Genomic DNA, 19,889 nt, shown 5'->3' with positions numbered 1-19,889 from the left:
ATAATGTGGGACCCAGAGAGAAATGACTGAACACTGTAGTGTTCTGATGCTATAGTCTTCTGCACACTTAGCCTGAATTTATTTGGATTTTCAGGTATCTTAGGCTGTTAACGAGGCTGTATCTTATTGTGATCACTTAGTATAGTAAACAATGCAAGGTACACTTGAATGTTGTCAACACAACCCCAATGTAATAGAAGGCCTAAATGCACATTCTTTCCAATACAAGGCCGGAGCTTGAAATGTTTGGTGTCATTCAAATTGAAGATCATTGTTGTTTTTATTGCAGTTTGCTGTGGGGACCATAGTGGGCTAAAGATGAGGATAGCAATAAAAAAGTCGGAAAAACAAGTTGGAAGGTCTGGCATCTTAATTCTGAGCTCTCTTATATTTGCTAATAATTCTGCCTTTAAGCAGCATTGGGCAGAGGTCACCACATTAAAAAACTGAACCTACCCTGCAAAAGGCTTCTAAAGAAGCCAGAGAAAACAGCAGTTACACAAGTGTTTCTATTACTCTTCCTCTTTTACTTGCCATCTGAGACGTAGCACACTGTCTGTAGAAGATAATGGAGAATTCTAGCCTCTCGCCTTTAGGTTTCGCCACACACTGCCATGTTTTGAAATAGAAGCTGGTTGACACATCCTCTTGAAACAACCACAGAGGCATTTTTTCTAGTTATCATCCCTGCAAGGACTTGATAATGTGATGCCAAGAAGTGTTAAGCAGGGCTAGCCCATGACATTCTGGTATTTGAGGCAAAGCAACAAATGGTGTTCTCTCCCTTGCCCAATGCTGCAAAAAATAGTGTCAAGGTGCATAGTGCCAAAAGTAAATTATTTTGGCACTTGAGGCAAAAAAATCCCACCTGAGCTGTGTCTGGGTGGGATAATTTCCGGGGGAGGGGGAGAAAGAGAGAAGCAGGACCAAAGCTTTCTTAAACTCCTTTTGTCTCACACTTAAGAGCATATGCAAGAAACAAAAACCAATGGAAGAAATACAGGCCATGTAAATAGATGTCGTGCTACTGATTCTCTTTCATGATGCTTTTCTATGGGAATGACTTAGTCTTCCTAATGCCTGGTCAAGTGCTGGACAAGAGGACTCCAGAGTGCGTTTCTAATTCCAAACCTTGTTCAGAAAAATATGTGTTCAACACCATTTGAAAGAGCTGTTTTCTTAGATCACAGTAGTTTCTAAAATAGCATACAACAGTAAGCTATTTTAGCTTACTGTATGTAAGCTATGTATGAGGGGGCTATGTATGTATACACTATGTATGAGGGGGTTACTTTCCAGGGATCACACCTAATACAGCTGTTGTTTCCACGGATCCTGTGCTAGGGTATTGTCTTGTTTCCAGGTTTAGGAAAGAAAAAGAGGAGAAGGGAAAAAAGAACCAATGCTCCAATCTGCAGTTTATCTTTACAATTATGCCTTTTAATGCATAGGAGAGAACTTTGATTTAAACTAAACAGCATTAACAGTGCCTGTAGAAAGTTGAGTTGTCAAGGGCTAGGTTCAAATTTGTAACTTTTGTCCTTGGGATAAACACCAACGAATAAACCCCAAACGGAAGTCACTGTGGAATATTCAAACATTTAAACAATGCTCATTAAGAGAAGACAGTCCCGAGTCTGGCCTGTGACCCACAACCCTTTTCTGTAAGGGATAAATAAAAAGTGGTGTCAGGAGTGCCGACACCCGGGCAAGCAGGTTCCTGCCTAGACGCAGATGGATGTACTTTAATGTCATTTTACTCTCTCTATTAGCGCCCCCAAAGGCTAGAAAGCCACCATACACTACAGCAGTAAAATTGGGTGACGAACATTGAAAACCACAGTCAAAACCAGGCCAGGGATGTGAGAACAAGCCAGAGCGCACACTTTTTAAAACGGGAAGAACAGATTGAAATGGAGCCGACCCAGGGTAAATGCAAACACAAGCCTTGGAGAGTGAGGAAATGGAGCTGACGCTAGGTTTCCTGCTGGATGTTGCCCCAGGGGCACTCTCCGGGTCTGAGACGTGTCGGTGTGAATGAAGTTCTACAGGAACGCACTTGTTCCTCCAGATTCAGGCTACATATCATTTACGGAAAGGAAACCCCAGAAAGCTCTGTTGGCAGCTTAAGATAAGCCCCTGTTTGTGAAATACCCTGGGGGAAGGAGAAGGTGCACCCCGGCACTCTCACATGCTCGCGTATTCTCAACGTGCTGCATCTAATGGAAGTTTCTGTTCTAAGAGGAATTATCAGACTCTAAAGGCAGACTCCCCTGACAGTCCTGCCCCTCCCACACCTAGAGAGTCCGAAAAGGCACCAAGGAACAGTTGGTGGCTTGGATGCTGGATACACATGGCCCTGGGTGTGCGGGGGAAGGAAGAGTCTCTTGGAGATTCAGAGAGCTTCACATGTTGGTGCTCATCCGGGACTGGCTGTTTGCTGGAGTGAGTTCACCTTGGCTTCCTTCTCTCGGAGGAGACTGCAAGAAAAAAAGAGAGAGAGGCTGCAGGCCCAGGAAGCGATGAGACGGGAAGACACCTTCTCTCCCCAACCCACAAGGGTCCATGGTTGCAGGCAAGTGGAGGAAAACCCCAGACTGGGGCCGAATGAGCAGCAACTACCTTCCCCCAAAACATCAGAATGGTTAGAGGCGGGATTATTCCCTGTATCCAGTTATTCCAATGAGTTGTCCTTTGAGGAAAGGGCTTCCTACCTCAGCAGTGAGCTGCAGGAATTGGTGGTTAAATATGGAAAAGTTTATAGACTTTTCATCTTGGGAGAAAATAACAGGAGATTAGCAATCCAGGCCTTGCACATCTCACATTCTGGTTGGCCCCATGATAAACTGTGGTCAAACTGAATGACCCTTGGCACTTCATCACCCTGAAGAGGAGCATGGCACAAACGCCTTGTCTCGCAGCAAGATGAGCTTTCCCCTTGTAAACCAGCCAACAACACTCTGCATTTTGACTACGCTCAGTTTGCTGTTAAAACATCTTGAGGCTCCCCAACCCTGTTTAAGGTTTCCTATTCCTGCCTTAAATATTGCAGCTACTACATGAACTGTCATTTTGCCCTGAAGCAAATTTATTTATTTTTAGTCTTATAAATTTATTTTTTAAGGGGGATAGATTGTATCCAATGCTCTGCGCATTTGGTTGTGCTGGCACAACGGGACTTCTGTTTCCCCTCGCCCTCCTAGTGGGGTAGGGGAGCTACTGGCAACCAATGTGCCCCTTTGGTTTTGGATACTACATGGGTAGTCAAGTCTAAAAAGCCTCAAATTTCCATGGCCCTCTAGCAGCTATGATGGCTCATTTACCAGAACCAATGTATTTAATGTTGACTCTGGAAGTGTATACTTGATTCTGACTAAACTGATTCCTCTACCCATGTACTACCTGAAACCAAAGAGGTGCATTGGTTGCCAGATGTGAAAAATATTGGTATTATTTTCAGCTCTACTCCCCCAATACCCCAAAAATGTGCTCTGGAAGGTTCCCCAAATCTCGTGTCTTGAGGGCACACGAGAGACTGGACAGAAGAGAAAGAAGAGGTTCCACAGCATTCCCAGAGTTTTGTTACGGCAGCAGAGTTGGAAAATTGGATACTGCTGTCAGTTTGCATTTCTTGGTACAGAAAGTATTGATTTGATATGTAGAGATCTTTCCTATTCTAATTACCGTATTTTTGGCTCTATAGGACTTAACTTTTCCCTCCTAAAAAGTAAGGGGAAATGTGTGTGAGTCTTATGGAGTGAATGCAGGCTGCGCAGCTATCCCAGAAGACAGAACAGCAAGAGGGATTGCTGCTTTCACTGTGCAGCGATCCCTCTTGCTGTTCTGGCTTCTGAGATTCAGAATATTTTTTTTCTTGTTTTCCTCCTCCAAAAACTAGGTGCGTCTTGTGGTCTGGTGCGCCTTATAGAGCGAAAAATACGGTAATTCAAGAGGCTTCTGAAAGCTTCTCTCTGTGAAAGAAACTGGTGCAAGCTGGAAGTTTCTAGCTGACACACAAAGTTTCTATTCTGCCTAGAAACAAGCAGAAGGTTCATGATGTTTGGGTTATTCCTTCAGAGAAGCCGAGTACAGCTGGCTTAAACTGGTTCTGTCATCTCTTTCTGTCAAGGTCATGCTGACTATAATAATAGGGCCAGACGGAGTCTGGGTTTCACTTTCTATCTCTCTTTCCTTCTGGTGTGGTGTTCTGTTTATAGTATGCTTAGTGTTATAAGTTATTCTAAGTTTAAGTTGTTTGCTGCAACTGGATTTCTTATGGACAGTGCCAATCCTGAATGTAATGGATTTATGCCCATTATGTTCATTTGCCTTCAGTAGCAGTAAAGCTCTGCTGGATGAAATATTAATTGCCTCTGGTTTATATTTTTCAGAATCCTGCAATGTGTTTAAGTTTTGACTCTGCTAACTATATGTTGGAATCTGCTCTGGATCAATATGAGTAGAATTCATGAAAACCGCCCCCCCCCATGTTTACCTTAGTTGCTTGTAAATAGCTACATTTATAAGGTAAAGCCATTCAGGGCATGTAAGAGAAAAGCTGGCTCAAATGGTATGTATCAGCTTGACCCCAATGCTTCTGACTTATATTCACACACAAAACTCTGCCAGAGCGCCCAGTACGTTTAGAAGTAGCAAGCCCCTGCCCAGAATTTAGAGCCTCTTTATTTATTAAATATTTATATGCCGCTAGGTCTGCAATTTACAGCAATGAAACATTAAAAAGTTAACCCTTTGCTGACCTTCACATGGATCTGGTTACGCAGGACAGCTGCTCGTAGGATCATAGCTTTGGCGCGACGCTGAAACTCCTTCCCCATCAGCAAGGACTTCTCAAAGGTAGTACTACGCTGATCGACATCCCGTGCATATAAAATCTACAAAAAAACAGGAAAGTTGAAGGGCTCACAGCACCCTTTAGGACAGCAGGCACCCAAGCCCCTGATGCTGACTGGAGGGACAGTGTCTGATTTGCTGGAAACAAGGACACTGTGAAGTTGCCTTTGTGGAAGAGAGTTTAAAATGAAAAGAGTGGCAGTTTCTAGCATTCAAAAATGAAACAACATGCCTGACGGAGGCTCAGAAGCCAGAATGGAACTGAGGGAGGACTTCCAGGGACAAGGAGGTATGGCTTGCGCATCTGGGAGAACTCCCTTTCCTCTCCATTGTTTATAACCCCCCCCCAACTAAATCCTCTTTGATAAAAAAACAGCATTCTGCAATTCCTGTACTAGCCTAAATATCATGAAAACTTTTGTGCAGCATTTAGGATTTTAACCAGGCCTTTTTTAGCACCCAGTTTGGGCTTTAATGTGGCACTGGCTTATTTTTAAATTGGTTTACAGCGAAAGAAATGCATGGAGCATTCAGGGTGGAGCATTCAGGGTGATCATCGTGCTATGGCAAAAGTCCCATCTATGCAAGCGTTGCAGCTTGCCAGATAGAACAACGCCCCCAATCCCCTCTTCCAGAGGTTGTCCCAATTCCCCCCACCAGCCAATATCAAGGGCAGGGGGAAGCCTCCTTGTGCAAGCAGAAGCCCTTATGCAGGCCTTGCATTGGTTAATTCCCCCCTCAGGGTTTTATCGCTACCAAGCCATTAGCTTTCAGCAGCAGCAGTCAGGGAGGATTAGTTTGGATGTGACCGGTACTCACTTTGCTGTGAGAGTCTATTCTGGCATTAATCAATCCTTCTAGAATCAGCTGAGTGAGCTCGTCCTCCAAAGCTGCCACCGTGGTGTTGAAGGCAGTGGCCATCTTCCGCATGTCTGCTGACACATAGGGGCTGAAATACTGAGAATGAGAAAGGAGCAGAGAATGAAAATGTCCATTAATGGCCCTCTATGCTAGGACAAAAGGAGAGCAGTTATTAGGATGGCAATTACCTGGATGAGGGCGCGGTTTCGAATCTGCGTATAAAGTGTTCTCACGTGAGGTGCCAGGTACATATCCAGCAGCAGATTATCCTGTGCAGAATTGAGTATGTTAGGAAGAGTTGACACATAAAGCTCTCCCCAACCCTTCACCCCCGACACAGCAAGAGACATGTATTTGTGGAGTCAGCAAAATACAAATGAAAAATAATAATCAGGTCTAGCTATCAAAGGCTACAAAGGCATTGTCAGATGCACCTCATAGCCTGAGTGGTGGCTATAGCAATATTTCACATCCAACAAAAGATGCACAACATTTGTAGTGACTGCTATTAACCTAGAGAAAACTAAACCCAGCTAGTACTGAGGAGAGAGAGGAATTCTGCCCTCTCTATTTTGACCATTTCCAAACAAGCAACAGTCTTCACAAAACAGCTAAAGAGAGTAGGGAGATGATAAATAAGCAGTGGATACATTTATTTTATGTAACTGCTTTCACCATCAGGGCAGTGTAATTTCAGACCAGCAACTAAAGCTACATATGCAAGCAGAGCCTTTTCCTCAAGCGACATTTGTCCCCTCCCCCCCTTTTCTTTATTTAGACACGGAAAAGATCTCTCTATGAATGCACATATTTACACACATAGCTTTAAATATTCCTGTGTTTTATTTTGCTGCCAGTCTGAGCTTAGCAGATGCAGGTAGTTTGCAATAAAGCTACTTGGAGAGGCTAACCTATTGGGCTCAGTTCAGACATAATGCCAAACCATGGTTTTGGCACTAGGGGACAAGCCTGGAAGGCACGTTGGACTCCTTTTAATTAATCAGTTCTTCCTGGTTTGAGGAAACTATAGCTTGACATTACATCTGTCACTATTGTTTGCACTTGGTCTGCATCGTGCGCTGGTATGGATGTAATGTCAAGCTACGGTTTGCCTCAAACCAGGAATAACTTATTAAGTGGAGCACACCATGGAAGGAGGGCGTGCACAAGCCCAATGCTCATTCATGTTGCACCAAGCCATGTTTTGCCACCTTGTTTCCGTCCCTCCCTCTGCCTCTCACTGCCTCATTTTCAGTGCCTTCATTTGGTGCTTATATACTAGGAATAAGTATGCCTGCCAGGAAAGGGCCATCAAGGGCTCACCAATATAAATACTGCTGCTGCAGCCCCTTCTCAAATCACACAGAGGCTAAGCAATACATGTTACTGTACATCATTTCCTATCTGTAATAACGGTAATATTTTTTTTGAATATACACTTCTACACAACTTTGTTACTAGATTCAGAAATGTTTATCTGAGTGTTTATGGTTGTTTTATTTTTATTTTTAACCAAACTGTTGCATGCCATATGCTCCAAAGGAAACAAAGAGACATCTCAATGCAACCACGTTAAGCAGTTTAAAGATGAAAATGAATAAAAACTATGCTGCAAAAAAACAAACCAACCCAGGAACACACAGAGAGAGAGCTCAGCTCTCTAGGACTCACCTTCATCTCGTCCAGCATCTTGAGACATGAGGCGTATTTGGATTCGTAGAACTTGAAGATGATGTCCCGCACCTGTGGCTCCAGCTCTAAGAAGAGTTTGAAGGAGCTGCAGATACAGTGGGTCAGAGCACAAAGTCATCCACTTCCCACACCCTTTTAAAAAGAGGCTAGGATCCCTCTCCCCTACAAGAGTGGCACGTGTTGGTTTCTATGGCGATTGTGCAAAAAAGGTTGAAAAAGGATGAGTCAATAAACCGATAGGCCATCTATCAGGCTGATGGGAGCTGCAGTCCAAATCTTCCCCTCAGGTTAGGGAAGGCCGCAATAGGTTCCTCTGCATCTTGGGAGATGTGATCCCTAGTTATGGGAAGGCATGTCTGCCCAGAACTCAGCCTTGCTCAGGGGCCAGACAGTTCTATCATTCTTCTTTCAGACTTTTATTTTTTTAATTTGAAAAGAAGTCACAGGATGGATATTGGGAGTAGAGGACTGGTGGGAGGAGAGAAACTGCCTAATCTCTCCTCACCATTGGTTTGCTCCAAGTTCCACACACCCACTGGAAATCGAATGCAATTGCCCTGTATTCTTCCTTTCAACTCGCAAGGGCTTCACCATCCTTTTCTTGTTCTCTCTCACAGTAGCACAGTGCAGACATGTCATTGTTCTCTATTCTCAAAGAGGGAAATTAACACCTAGACACAGTGGCTTAGGACGTAAGTTCATTTAGTCCAGCATGCTGTTTTCAGCAGTGGGCAACTAAATGCCTCTGGGAAATCCACAAACAGGGTCCGACAGCACCAGTCCTCTCCTGTTGCTGCTCCTCAGCCACTGGTCCTCAAGAGTCCTGCCCAAGGGACTCAAACGACGAGCTAGAAATCAAATCCAGGACCTTCGGGGAGTCATCTAACTAAATTGCTTACCAAAGACTAAGAGCAACTCAGAACCCAAAAGGCAAAAAACAAAACAAAACACAGCTCCAATTCAGTTGGCCTATTTCATGCCCAAGGTCCTCCAAAGCTCTCACCTGCTGGAGATGACATTACGCTGCAATTCCTGACGGTCAAAGGTGGCTAATGCACAGAGGCCACCATACACGGCCACATTGCTAGGGGACAGCAGCTAGAAAAAGAGAGGAGAGGAAGCCTCTGAAGAAGCAATCTACAGGATAGCTACAGGTGTAGACAGCTAGGTAGTCTGAACCCTGCTCTGTTCACATGCTCACAGAAAAGCTGGTCTTCAAGACACTCAGAAAAATCAAGGAAGAACATGGTCCCTCCTCGCAAATCAGGCCATATTAGGAATAGGCCACAGCTATCTGGCATCTCTCCCCTACCCAACCCCCCAGCTTCCCCAGGTCTCAATATCTCTGCCTATTGCTTACCTCAGGGAAATCACAGTGATCAAATGAGGCCAACAGGAAGCACTTTGCTGCTTGCTTGTATTTCCGGGCAGCAAGTTCCGCCAAGCCTAGAAACCAGACTTAACAATTAGTCTTCTGTCCAAGACACTGCTTGCATGTGTTAGGAGATACACACAGAAGCCTAGAAGAGGAGCTCCACACCTTTCCACAGATCTAAGGCCAGAAGAAGGGGAACTAAAACTCAGAAGCTGTACTTGGGAATTTGCCCTGCTCTATCATGGGGTAGAAAAAGCAAGAAAGGAAGCTTGTTATGCCTAAATGCTGTGCTGTTTCTGCACACAGCAAGTCTGAACAGCACTAAGGGCATACGTTGTCTCTATGAGGCATGCAATTCACTCACTCACCTGCAGCACACTTCAATTTGGTGAGGATTGCCTGTGTCTGGCTGTCACGTTCTCCTCTTTGCTAGAGAGGGAGGAGGCAGAGAATCAGCAAATAAACAGGAGCTTTATTTTTTGGTTAATTCCTTCTGTTAAACCCGTCTGAGGAAGCACTTCTGCTCTGCAATCTCCTTGGCTCCCAGCATGACCCAGGTCTGAAAAGGCACCCAGAGCCCAACAAGGAACACCAAGCAGGATGAAAAGGAAACAGGGTCTCTGTTCAAGGGGTGCATTAGAACCTCTCAAAACACAGTATTAGTTCATTTGCCGCCACAATCCTCCTGTGGGGCACCGAGGTCCAATATTTGACAAGGAAATTATGAAGCCTCAGGGCATAAATCCAGGGCCCCACATGCCATACTGAGAGCTAACACATAGCAGTTTAAAGTAGAAGTGGGGAGACCTGGCTTAAAAATTCCCATTCAGCCATGAATCCTGCTGGATGGCCTTTCTCAGCCTGTGCTACCTCACAGGGCTGTTGTGAGGGTAAAATGAGGGGAGGGGACCTCTACTCTCGCTTGCATGTGGCTGGAAGAATGGCTAGATACAGCTATTAAAAAATGAAGTAAAAATAAATGGCACGGACCTGGGTTGGTGGCAATAGTCATGTTGTAAAAAGCTTACTACCTCTGCAATTTCTGGCGTGGACTCGGCTTTGCTCACATAGCTCAGGACGTGGGACCAGTTCTGGAGGTAAACACTGACCTGCAAGAGGAAGAAAACAGACTGCAGCACTGCAATAAAAGCTGAGTATCAGGCTTCGGGGAATCGGATCCCTTCCCCGGTGGCAGTGATTAAGAAGATCACACAAAAGGAGTGTTCTTACCAGAGTATCTTTAATAATCACAGTGAGAGACAAAGGAATGCATATCCCTCTAAAAATGGCGTTGCTCCCACTTAAGGTTCACCCCCTCCATCTCCATTAATCTACGTCAGTGCTACGTCGGGTAACCTGAGCTTGTTGCCTCTGCACTTTCTTTTCTATCACTCTCAGAGCCTGTCTAGTCCTAGGCAAGGGGGGGGGGCAGGAATGTTGTCCAAGGACACTGAATCTGCCAGCTGTCTCTCTCCCGGTGTGCCTTCTTCTAGCTGTTCCTCACCCAGTATTTCCCAGCTTCTCCCCTCTGGCCTTTGCCCCTCTGCAAACCACTGTTCTAAATCAATACTGTCCTCCTGCCCTTCGGAAGGTTCAGGAGAAGGGGAGGGGGGCTCCCACCATTCCTCCTCAGTCCAGCCCCTGACACTGAGTAAGAGGTAAAGCTCCCGTTCCCTGGGAATTCTGTGTCTCTAATAGTCTCATCTGTGAACGAAGAAACTCATTTCTGTTGATGGGTCATCAGGCTGTACGTTCCATGTGGTGGGGGAGAGAAAAGAAGATTTCATTTGATGATGTGCAGCAGGTAGAGCGTATCTTGAATAAAGGCGAAAATCCACAAGTGTGTCCCACTTGAAAAGGACCACTGACATATATTGTACTTTACCTTGATAACATTGAGGCACATGTTGATAACGTGCTTTGCGCTGGTGCAGTAATCGCGGGCTCGCGAATAACATTTGAGGGCATTGCTGAGGTCCCCGCAGTCAAGGTAGTGGTCTCCTAAGTCATCATGGCCTCTCCTAGAAAGAAGGGATGACGGCAGCTGCAAAATGAATAAGCCAGGATGCAAAACACATACCCCACCCCCAAAATTACAACTCAAAACAAGGCCAGAGCTCAGCCCTGACCTAACAAGTCCAGCTGCTGGATAACATGCTCAGGCGAAAGGCTGTGCTTATTCAGAGTTAACAGATGCAGAGAATAAAGACATTTCTCTATATTTTTGGCAAGGTGTAGAATATCAAGCACAGCCAGTCATCATTTGTAAAAACTTGAGCATAGACATCACAATAATCTCCTCAATAGTTTCCTGCTACAAAGCCCTCTCTCTGCTCTTCCCAAACAGCTGCTTCCAAACATGAATCTGATTCCAGAATATTCACAAGCCCAACACAACACTAAAGTAATGCAGCTTCTGTAGAAATTATAAAAGTAGGAGGAATGTATAGAACTCCCTTCAATAGCAAAGTATATTTGGGTGGGTGGGACTCTTAGTGGGAAGCAGTTCAGAAAGACATGTTAACACTCACAAGGTGGTTTCTAGAATGGCTTTGTGTGTGTGCACATGTGAAAACCTTTTCTCTGAATAGGTCACCTGTGCAACTTGAGTCCTGGACAGGTCTATTTTCATGGGATTATCTACCAGTGAACCGTGCGAATGATGCATTTCATTAAAACTGTTTTTTGAAGTGCATGCAAATTCACAAAACAATTTAATTCCTTTGGATACAAAATGTTGCTTTGAATTGAGAACTAGTTGTTCCCGAGTAAAGGCATCTTTGTTAGAGCTGATCACCTGATGCTTTCCTTGATTGAGTTCCCTTTATAGTTCTTTAAATCCGTGTCTAGCTTTTCCAGCTTAAGAAGAGCTTTTTTGCGTGTAGCTTCAACCCACGCCGTGTCTAGGGGAGGGGGCTCTATTCCTCCATCTGGGACAGCATCAGGTGTGTTTTGTAACTCTCTGGAAAAAAAGCAGCAGACAGATAGTAAGGGGAGGCACACGATTCACTGCTATCAAGGGCAATAAATGAGCTATCAAGAGTTTGATGCTGTAAGAGTGGGGGGAGGGGGGAATCATAACCATTAGCAAAGTGTGTCATCCAGCTGGTTTCTTAAGATGTTGATCCAGCAGTCGACAAAAAAACTCTCTTGATTTATAAAAGTACAAATATCGGATGGCTTAATGCAACTCTATAAACCAACTGTTTTCTAACTGAAGAAACAGTGGAAGTCCGCACATAACTATAATGCAATAGTTTAAAGTCCAAATACACTGGAAGTTCAGTATAGAAGCAAGGGGGCTTATGATGTGTAAACTATGATAAAATGAGGCATGGAAGGTCACATGGATACAGTAAAAGAAACTGTGATAAAAGTAACAAAAACTGGTTAATGGATAGGAGAGTCACTTGGGAAGATGGAACAGAGAATGGGAATTCAGCCTACTTTGCTTCATAATTACGTTTCAGTTAAGGACAGTAGCATGCACGTGACTTAAGATTAGTATTATTATTATTACAGTGGTACCTCAGGTTACAAACACCTCGGGTTACAAACACTTTGGTACTACTCCGCTAACCTGGAAGTAGTACGTCGGGTTAAGAACTTTGCCTCAAGATGAGAACAGAAATTGCATGCTGGCAGCAGGAGGCCCCATTAGCTAAAGTGGTACCTCAGGTTAAGAACGGACCTCCGGAACGAATTAAGTGCGTAACCAGAGGTACCACTGTATTATTAAAGATCACAATCAAAGAACCAGGAGGACAAGAAGCTAACTACACTGCCATAATTGCATGAAGTTCAACTTTGGACAGAGCTGCTTCTCTCTTCATGTAGTTTGTTCACAGACATTACTGGCTATGGGTGACTCAAATTAACAAACACAAGAAGAAGAAAAACACATAAACCTCTTTGGGGATGGGGTGCATGCACTACCTTGCAAGTAAGCACAAACACTGAAATTATAGGCAGTTGCAGGACAAGAGAATTGATCTATGCAAGGCCATAGTATGGGGATTCTCACAAACCAGAGGTTTATTTTCAGTGTTTTTTCATCTTAATACCTGGTGGCTTCAGTCAACTTCCGGTGAATTTCTTCATAAACATCAACATTGAATGTTCTTTGGACAAAGGAGAGGGCCATCTTGAGGGATTCTACTCGCAGCTGCGGGCAGTGGTCTGCAATGAACTGCAGCCGCTCAATCCTCATCAAGCCGCTGTAACTTGCTGCATACTGCTCCAGATCCTGTGGGCCACAGCACAACAAGAAAATGATCATTTGCAGCAGAAAGCAATGCCCCAGATAGCAAGCTGTCTTCCCCTGCAGTTAGAATTGTAGGATTCTTCCACTGTCATTTGACTATCTCCTGCAGCAAGTAAGAACCATGCAGCAGAATCTGTTCCTTTGTGACAGAGGTGGGGAGCCTGTAGCCCACCAGATGTTGTTAGGGAGTTGGGAGTCCAGCAACATCTGGAGGGCCAAAGTCTCCCCACCCCTGCTTTATGACAATGGTTTAATGGCATTCATCTCATCCTTGCTGTGTTCTCCACTCTGCAGGGCAAGGATCTGTGCATGGCAGGTGCAGAATACAACTCCTGAAGCCTTGGAACAGGAGGATTGAAATGTGAGAAATCAGGAATAGTGGCATCAAGGGGATGCGCTAACTCATTTCAGAAGAGGCAGGACTATGTATAAAATTCATAGTAATCTTGCCAGTTGGTCAAGATGCCCGTAATTTCTTAATTTTGTCCAGCTCACATTTGTCCCATGCTCACATCATCCCATGCACACCCTCTACCTGAACTCACAGCAAATGTTTGTGCAGCTCAGGAAGACCATGCAGAGATCGGGTAAGGAAAATATAACAAACAAAATAAATGTCTAGTTGGAAAAACAATGTAGATGAAACATTTCTCTGTGCGTTGTTTTAATTTGTGTAAGCCGCCTTGAGCCCCAGTCCAGGGAAAAGGCAGAACAGAAATAAATATAATAATGATGAATAATCAAACATTATGGGAGGTATCCAAGCAACACCAGCACAAGGATTTTCAGTTGTGCAATGAGACTTTCTCCCACTCTCTTTCCCCTGAGCACACCCCGTGCCCTCCTCAAACCTGCTCCGGAAAATTGGAGGACCCCCTGGAAAAGATTTAGGGGGGTGTGGGAGGTGGAGAGGGAGGACGGTCCCCCTGTGGAAGTGGAAATCCTTGCACTGACAGTACTCATTCCTTTGTGCTACTTTGGACAGAACTATCTATCTATCTATCTATCTATCTATCTATCTATCTATCTATCTATCTATCCAAAGTATATCCTTTGATCACTGGTTATCTAACTTTTTCCTCTGGGCTACACTTTCAGAACAAAAATTTGCTGGCGCCACACCATTTCTTTTATTGATAAGAAATACATTGGAGGGGGAAATGAAAAACAACTCCTAGCATTGCTTGATTTATAAAAAACAGAACACAACTGCTTTGTGATATGATCATAGGACATCCAGAAATTATAACACAATGCAGCCACATAACGTGAATCATTCCCAAAAATGTAATATTGATTATCCTTGAATCTTCCCGCTTTACTTGCCATCCTCTCCTGCCACACCCTTTGAGAACCACTGGCTTAGATGGATAAAATCTAAGTTTTTAGCCGACCTAAGAATTCCTTTCTCATTGTCACCCTCCAGCACATACCAGAGTCGGGTTCTCCACCACATAGTTGATATCAGGTGCATTTTGCTGATCTTCTTGTGGGTCTACATCAATCTGCATGGGCTCCACCGCACCCTGTAACAGCAACGTCTATATGTTAAGCAGAAGCTAGGAAGCTCCTTCCCAGCCCATGGGAAAGAGGTCCTCATACACCAGCAGATATAGCATGGCTAGAAACCCCAAACATTGCTCTTTCACATCTTTTGCTTGGAGTTCCATTCCCTTGAACTCTAGGCTTGATCTCTAGACTTGCCAGGAATACTGCTCCCACTCTGCATGACTCATCAGATTTCTCTGATCTCAATGGTTTTTTTTTTCAAAAAGGAAAGTGCAAGGGGGTCTGATGATTTTCTGAACAGCAGCCATCACAGAAACAAAAAACCCCTGGAAGATAAGCTCAGTGGCACCTTCCCAGTAAGAGCCAGGTATTTATAATTTCCACAAAGACATTATGGATGTGTGTTCTGAAGAATCAAGGGTAGCTGAAATAGTTTTATGCTTGGGGTAGAAGTAAACAATTTGAGGAAACCAAAAGGGAGCATCCTCTTGCTTCACAGTTCATTCACTCAACCCTTTTCATTGATTTATATGGCCCACTCCACTGTCAAAGCTCAGAACAAGCATCAATACACACACATATAATTCCACTAAATTCAAATATGCAGCTGAAAACAATATTAAAATCTCTAACCACTACCTGCATCTTGGGCATAATGCTGCCTCTCAAAAGTAAGCCAAAGAAAAAAAAAGGGTCCTTTGGTTTGTTGAGTGGGGTTATTTCATAATTCTGCAGAACCACCAATCGTGGCTCATGGGTTATCTATTGAACTCATCACTCAGCAGCCGAAACAAAGAATCCAATAGATATAGATTTACAGATCCTAGCAAGCTAATTTATTATCTGGTATGATAGTGCTAAAGCAAAACCATGCATTTCAAAGTCATGGCGTGGGCTACAAATGCATTAAGAAATAAGGAATTTGAATGTTGATCAAGTGCCTAAAGGTGCTCCCTGCCAGGGTGCCATTTGTTCTGGGGTTAGCCTTGATCTTAATTAGAACAGGTCACATTTCTGTGAACCTTCTAAAACAGCAGTGCTCAAGATATTTTCCCCACAGATCACTTGAAAATTGCTGAGGGTCTTGAGTTGTGTGCCTGTTGGAGTAACTGTAATGTGCTGTGCTAGATGCCGTAGGCCTTTTAACTGAATTTTAACAGGCACACTGTGAACCACCTGAATGAAGATTGTGGACCACAGTTTGAGAACCCCCTCCTCTACAACATACCTAGGCCTTACGAATACAAGTCTATCTAAATCAGGCAAAAGGTCCACCTGTCTCAGCTTGCAGTTTCCTACAGTGGCCTCCTCACCTGTCCCCTCAAGCCTCCCGCCCCCATGCTCTCAAAACCAGCTGCAGAGGGTTGGGTGACCCTCCAGAGCAGATTGTGGGGGGTGGGGTGGGGGTGGGGAGACGGAACAGAAGTCCCACTGCACCAGGAGAACCACGCATGCAGAGCACTGGATGCAACCCCTACATATGCATGTGAATGAAATAATGCTGCTAGATTTTCAGTTTCAACCTACGTTTTAAGCTTATAGTTTCAGAGGAAACTAAAAATGCAAGAAGCTGCCGGCTGAAGTTTTCAGGTACTAGATGTCATCAGGTTGGGGATTTCAGATTTTGAGTAACATGCCTGACCCTTCCATCAGTTGACAGGCCCAGTAGGGGCAAACTCAGTTCCCCGCCTGAGTTAAAAGATGTCAGACAACCTAATTGGCTCATTCGCCTGACACCTCAACAGTGTCAGCTCACCTGTTTTCGCCTGTGCATTTTCAAATCAAATTGCGTGGGCATAGGCACAGCAATGTGCAAGTCCCGACAACTGTTTAATCCTCAGGGCTTGCAAAACCCTGTGTACAGCACTCTGGAAGCCCTGATGCAGTGCTTATGAAGTGCTGCGCACAGGACTCTGTAGGCGTCACCAATCCTGAAAACTCCCTTCTGGGTCAACTGCAGCTTTACCTGCCACACACCTGACATCATATACTATGGCAGGTGGGTGTGGCTTAGCCAAAACTGCCTCATGGACCAAATGGAAAGGCTTGATGGGCCTAACTAGACCCGCAGGCCAGAGGTTCCCCACTGCTGCTTTAACTGAAGATGCCAGGGAATTACCTCTGGACTTTCTGCAGAGAAAACATTTGCCCTATTAAGTGATGGGCTTTCCAGATGCAGAGGTTAGGGAGATGGAGATGTTAACATGGAATTTTAGATCCTGTAGCAATAGTGCACAGGACTGACACTGGAACCCATACTCATACGAAGAACCACCTGAGCCATGCTTTGTTATTATTTAGTTCTTCATTAGAGACCAGGCCCTAGGTGACCCCACCTTCTGAGGCGAGTTGGGTGGCTTCTGTAACAGTAACAGGGTTTTCTCAGTGGTTGCATCTCATCTACGCCATCTCTCTCCTAATCTGCTCAACACCTACTTTGCTGGCCTTTAAATGCCAAATGAAAGCTCTTGGTTTCTTGCGATGGCCAACATCGCCATCACATTCAATTTATTAATTGCCTTCTAAACAACCGTCTCAAGGCAATTTACGTATAAGACATGCTGCTGTTTTTTCTGTGGGTGGTTTTGATGTATTACATTTTTATTGTTTTAAATATGTTGCGAGCTGTCTTGTGAATTACAACAGATATTATTTATTTAGGATACATTAACTTCTGTGACAGATTATAGCCTGTCCCCATCATCCCTCTTCTAGATACGCCATCCTTCTAGCTGTTATAAGTTTATGCTCAACCACACAATGCAAAGTCACTTGTCATTTGAAAGAGATGAACCCACTTCAGAAAAAAAAAAGAACCGTTTTAAACAAGTATGGCTTAGTGCTGGCAAAAGTCAAGTCATTCTCACTCAGTCATCCTCGAGTGCTTTCTCCTTTGAGATACCTCATAGAGCAGGGTGCAGGCTGATAAGCAGGCACTTAGGCTGAAGTCTCCAGATGTACCTGGGAGGAAGAGTTCTGACCTACTGCTGCGGGGGGTGTTGTATAGATCTGTCACTGACGAGGAAGCTGAGCTCGGAACTGAACTATCCCTCATCCTGTCCTGACTCTCTGTACCCCCTCGCCCTGACACAGAGCTCGCCGGCTGCTAAAGGAAAGAAAGGTAATTAATGCCTCTGCAGTCATAGACATTACTCCTCTTGCTCATGTTAGGCTAGAATAATATGCTCCAGTTTTCATTGTAGGCGTCTGTTAATTTCACTGTTGTATTACTGTGCTGCATGCCCCTTGGTCCAGCCTCCCATACACAGCAAGGAGTAGGGAACCTTTTTAAGTCTGAGGGCTGTATTTCCTTCTGTGCAACCTTCTCAGGGCCATGTGGCAGTGGTGGGTGGGGCCAGAGACAAAAGCAAGCGGAGCAATGAACGTTAATTTTACATTTGTGTCTACACACACACCCAATTCTACCCTCCATGTGGACAAGCAAGAGGCATTATCAGATTTCAAGGACGCTTTCTAGACAGGCAAAATTTAGGGTGTGAAGCAGCACCAGTGAGGGGTATGGCTTGGGAAGTGTTCCAAGGGTCAAATGAAAAGCCTGGAGGGCTGCATCTGGCCCCCAGGCCTGAAGTTCCCCACTCCTGCTATGTAGTTATTCCACTGCCACAGTAAGTGAGCTCTAGAAAGACAGGATTGGATATAAAAACTCTGTATTTTGTTGTCAACTAAAGAGCAGCAAATTGCATGACATCATTGGCTTGCATTCAATGCCTTCATAAAATGACACATTAGGTGAAGCAGATTAATTCCTGTAATTTGTCTTCTAGGAAGCATCCACAGGTAGTATCTCCCAATCCTCTATCATCTCACAAAACAGAAAGTATAAGAAACAGAACTTGTTGAGCAGATATGAGTGCTGTTTTGAACCCATTTCCACTGCAAGAAAATTCTCATGACTATCTAAAGGTGTTGAAGAGAAAAATGGGGAATATCTCTGAGAAAGGGTGTAGAACATGGCAAAGAATATGTTTATGGACTATTACAAACTTGAAAGACAGGAACTAAAATATTTTAAGATGAACATGCACTGTGATCTAGCTTTGATCTTCACATGCAGCAAGATTTAAGTCACAATCTGCAAATTCAACCTGAAAATGCCAGCATCAGGTGAGGGGGGAGAGCACAAAAATGTATGCTAGAGGAGAGACACAAATATTTCTTCTATAAAGTTATAATAAAATCTGTTGTCAAAACACCTGAAGGGATCAGGTATGCCATGTAGAGTCGCAACACTGTTCTTTAGTTAGACCATAGCTGAGGAGAGAAATATTGCTGAAACAGCAGAGGCAAGTTGTGACGTGAGTTGCTGCTAGGAGACAAGTCCTTGAGAGTTATTTATTTATTTATCCACTGTTTTACAGCTGCTGCAGCCAGATCTCTCAGTATGAAAGACTCTGCTGTATTTCAAGCACCATGTTTTTTGTTGTTTTTGATCCTACCACTTTTTGGAAGCAGATAAACAATTAAGAGAATCAACCATAAAATTGTCAATTCACTAAAATGCACCACACATAAAAGCCAAATCCTCTTGAACTTTGGTGCTGACCTTTAAAGCTGTAAACTGCCTCAGCCCAGTATGCCTGGAGGAGCATCTCCACCCCCATCGTTCAGCTTGGACACTGAGGTCGTCCTCTGAGAGTCTTCTGCTGGTTCCCTCACTGCAAAAAGCGAAGTTACAGGGAACCAGGCAGAGGGCCTTCTCAGTAGTGATGCCCTCCCTGTGGAACGCTCTCCAGATGTCAAGGAGATAAAGAACTACACAACTTTTAGAAGACATCTGAAGGCAGCCCTGTATCAGGAAGTTTTAAATGTTTAATTTTTTACTACAGTGGTACCCCGCAAGACGAACGCCTCGCAAGACGGAAAACCCGCTAGACGAAAGGGTTTTCCGTTTTGGAGGCGCTTCGCAAAACGAATTTCCCTATGGGCTTGCTTCGCAAGACGAAAGCCCATAGGGAAATCTCCGGGGACCTCTTTTAAATGCTAGCGGTGGGGAGCAAAGCCTTTCCCCCCCCCTCCGGCCTTCAGAAGAGGTCCAGGAAGGCTGGCGGGGGCCGAAAGGCTTTGTTCCCCAGCGCCAGCATTTTAAAAGCAGTGCGGGATAGCAGGGAAGCGCTTCCCGCTATCCCGGACGGCTTTTGAAGGCAGGAGAGGTCCGCGAAGCCTGGGCGCGCTGATGTCAGCGCGCGCAGGCTTCGCCATGCGGGCAGAGGTCCGCGAAGCCTTGGCCGGACAGCTTTTGAAGGCAGGCGGGGGGAGCAAAGACTTTCGCCCCCGCCAGCCTTCAGAAGAGGTCCAGGACCTCTTCTGAAGGCT

The 19,889-nt window shown here is 44.6% G+C and overlaps 1 protein-coding gene across 8 annotated transcripts in view; it reads right to left on the bottom strand.

Moving 5' to 3' along the window:
• Window positions 1-1,418: 1,418 nt before the first annotated feature.
• The window catches only part of GPS1 (G protein pathway suppressor 1), a 19,940-nt gene continuing 1,469 nt past the window's right edge, over window positions 1,419-19,889 (bottom strand). For 2 of the 8 annotated variants that reach the window (XM_083487178.1, XM_083487180.1), the window contains exons 2-15: window positions 17,458-17,661; window positions 14,480-14,572; window positions 12,847-13,028; window positions 11,580-11,744; window positions 10,668-10,803; window positions 9,814-9,891; window positions 9,151-9,211; window positions 8,768-8,853; window positions 8,411-8,505; window positions 7,387-7,492; window positions 5,904-5,984; window positions 5,674-5,811; window positions 4,761-4,895; window positions 1,419-2,480 (exon numbers count right to left, since the gene is read on the bottom strand). In XM_083487178.1, the coding sequence (XP_083343304.1) occupies window positions 2,406-2,480; window positions 4,761-4,895; window positions 5,674-5,811; window positions 5,904-5,984; window positions 7,387-7,492; window positions 8,411-8,505; window positions 8,768-8,853; window positions 9,151-9,211; window positions 9,814-9,891; window positions 10,668-10,803; window positions 11,580-11,744; window positions 12,847-13,028; window positions 14,480-14,572; window positions 17,458-17,661 (1,635 nt within the window). In that variant the 3' untranslated portion in view covers window positions 1,419-2,405. Of the gene's footprint in view, window positions 2,481-4,760; window positions 4,896-5,673; window positions 5,812-5,903; window positions 5,985-7,386; window positions 7,493-8,410; window positions 8,506-8,767; window positions 8,854-9,150; window positions 9,212-9,813; window positions 9,892-10,667; window positions 10,804-11,579; window positions 11,745-12,846; window positions 13,029-14,479; window positions 14,573-17,457; window positions 19,397-19,889 lie in introns of all 8 variants that reach the window. The other 6 variants (XM_083487179.1, XM_083487181.1, XM_083487182.1 and 3 more) reach the window with 4 other exon arrangements.

The sequence above is a fragment of the Podarcis liolepis genome, assembly GCF_965112155.1.
Source record: "Podarcis liolepis genome assembly, chromosome: 2".
Taxonomy (NCBI): Eukaryota; Metazoa; Chordata; class Lepidosauria; order Squamata; family Lacertidae; genus Podarcis; species Podarcis liolepis.
This window is presented reverse-complemented; position numbering and strand designations above follow the sequence as displayed.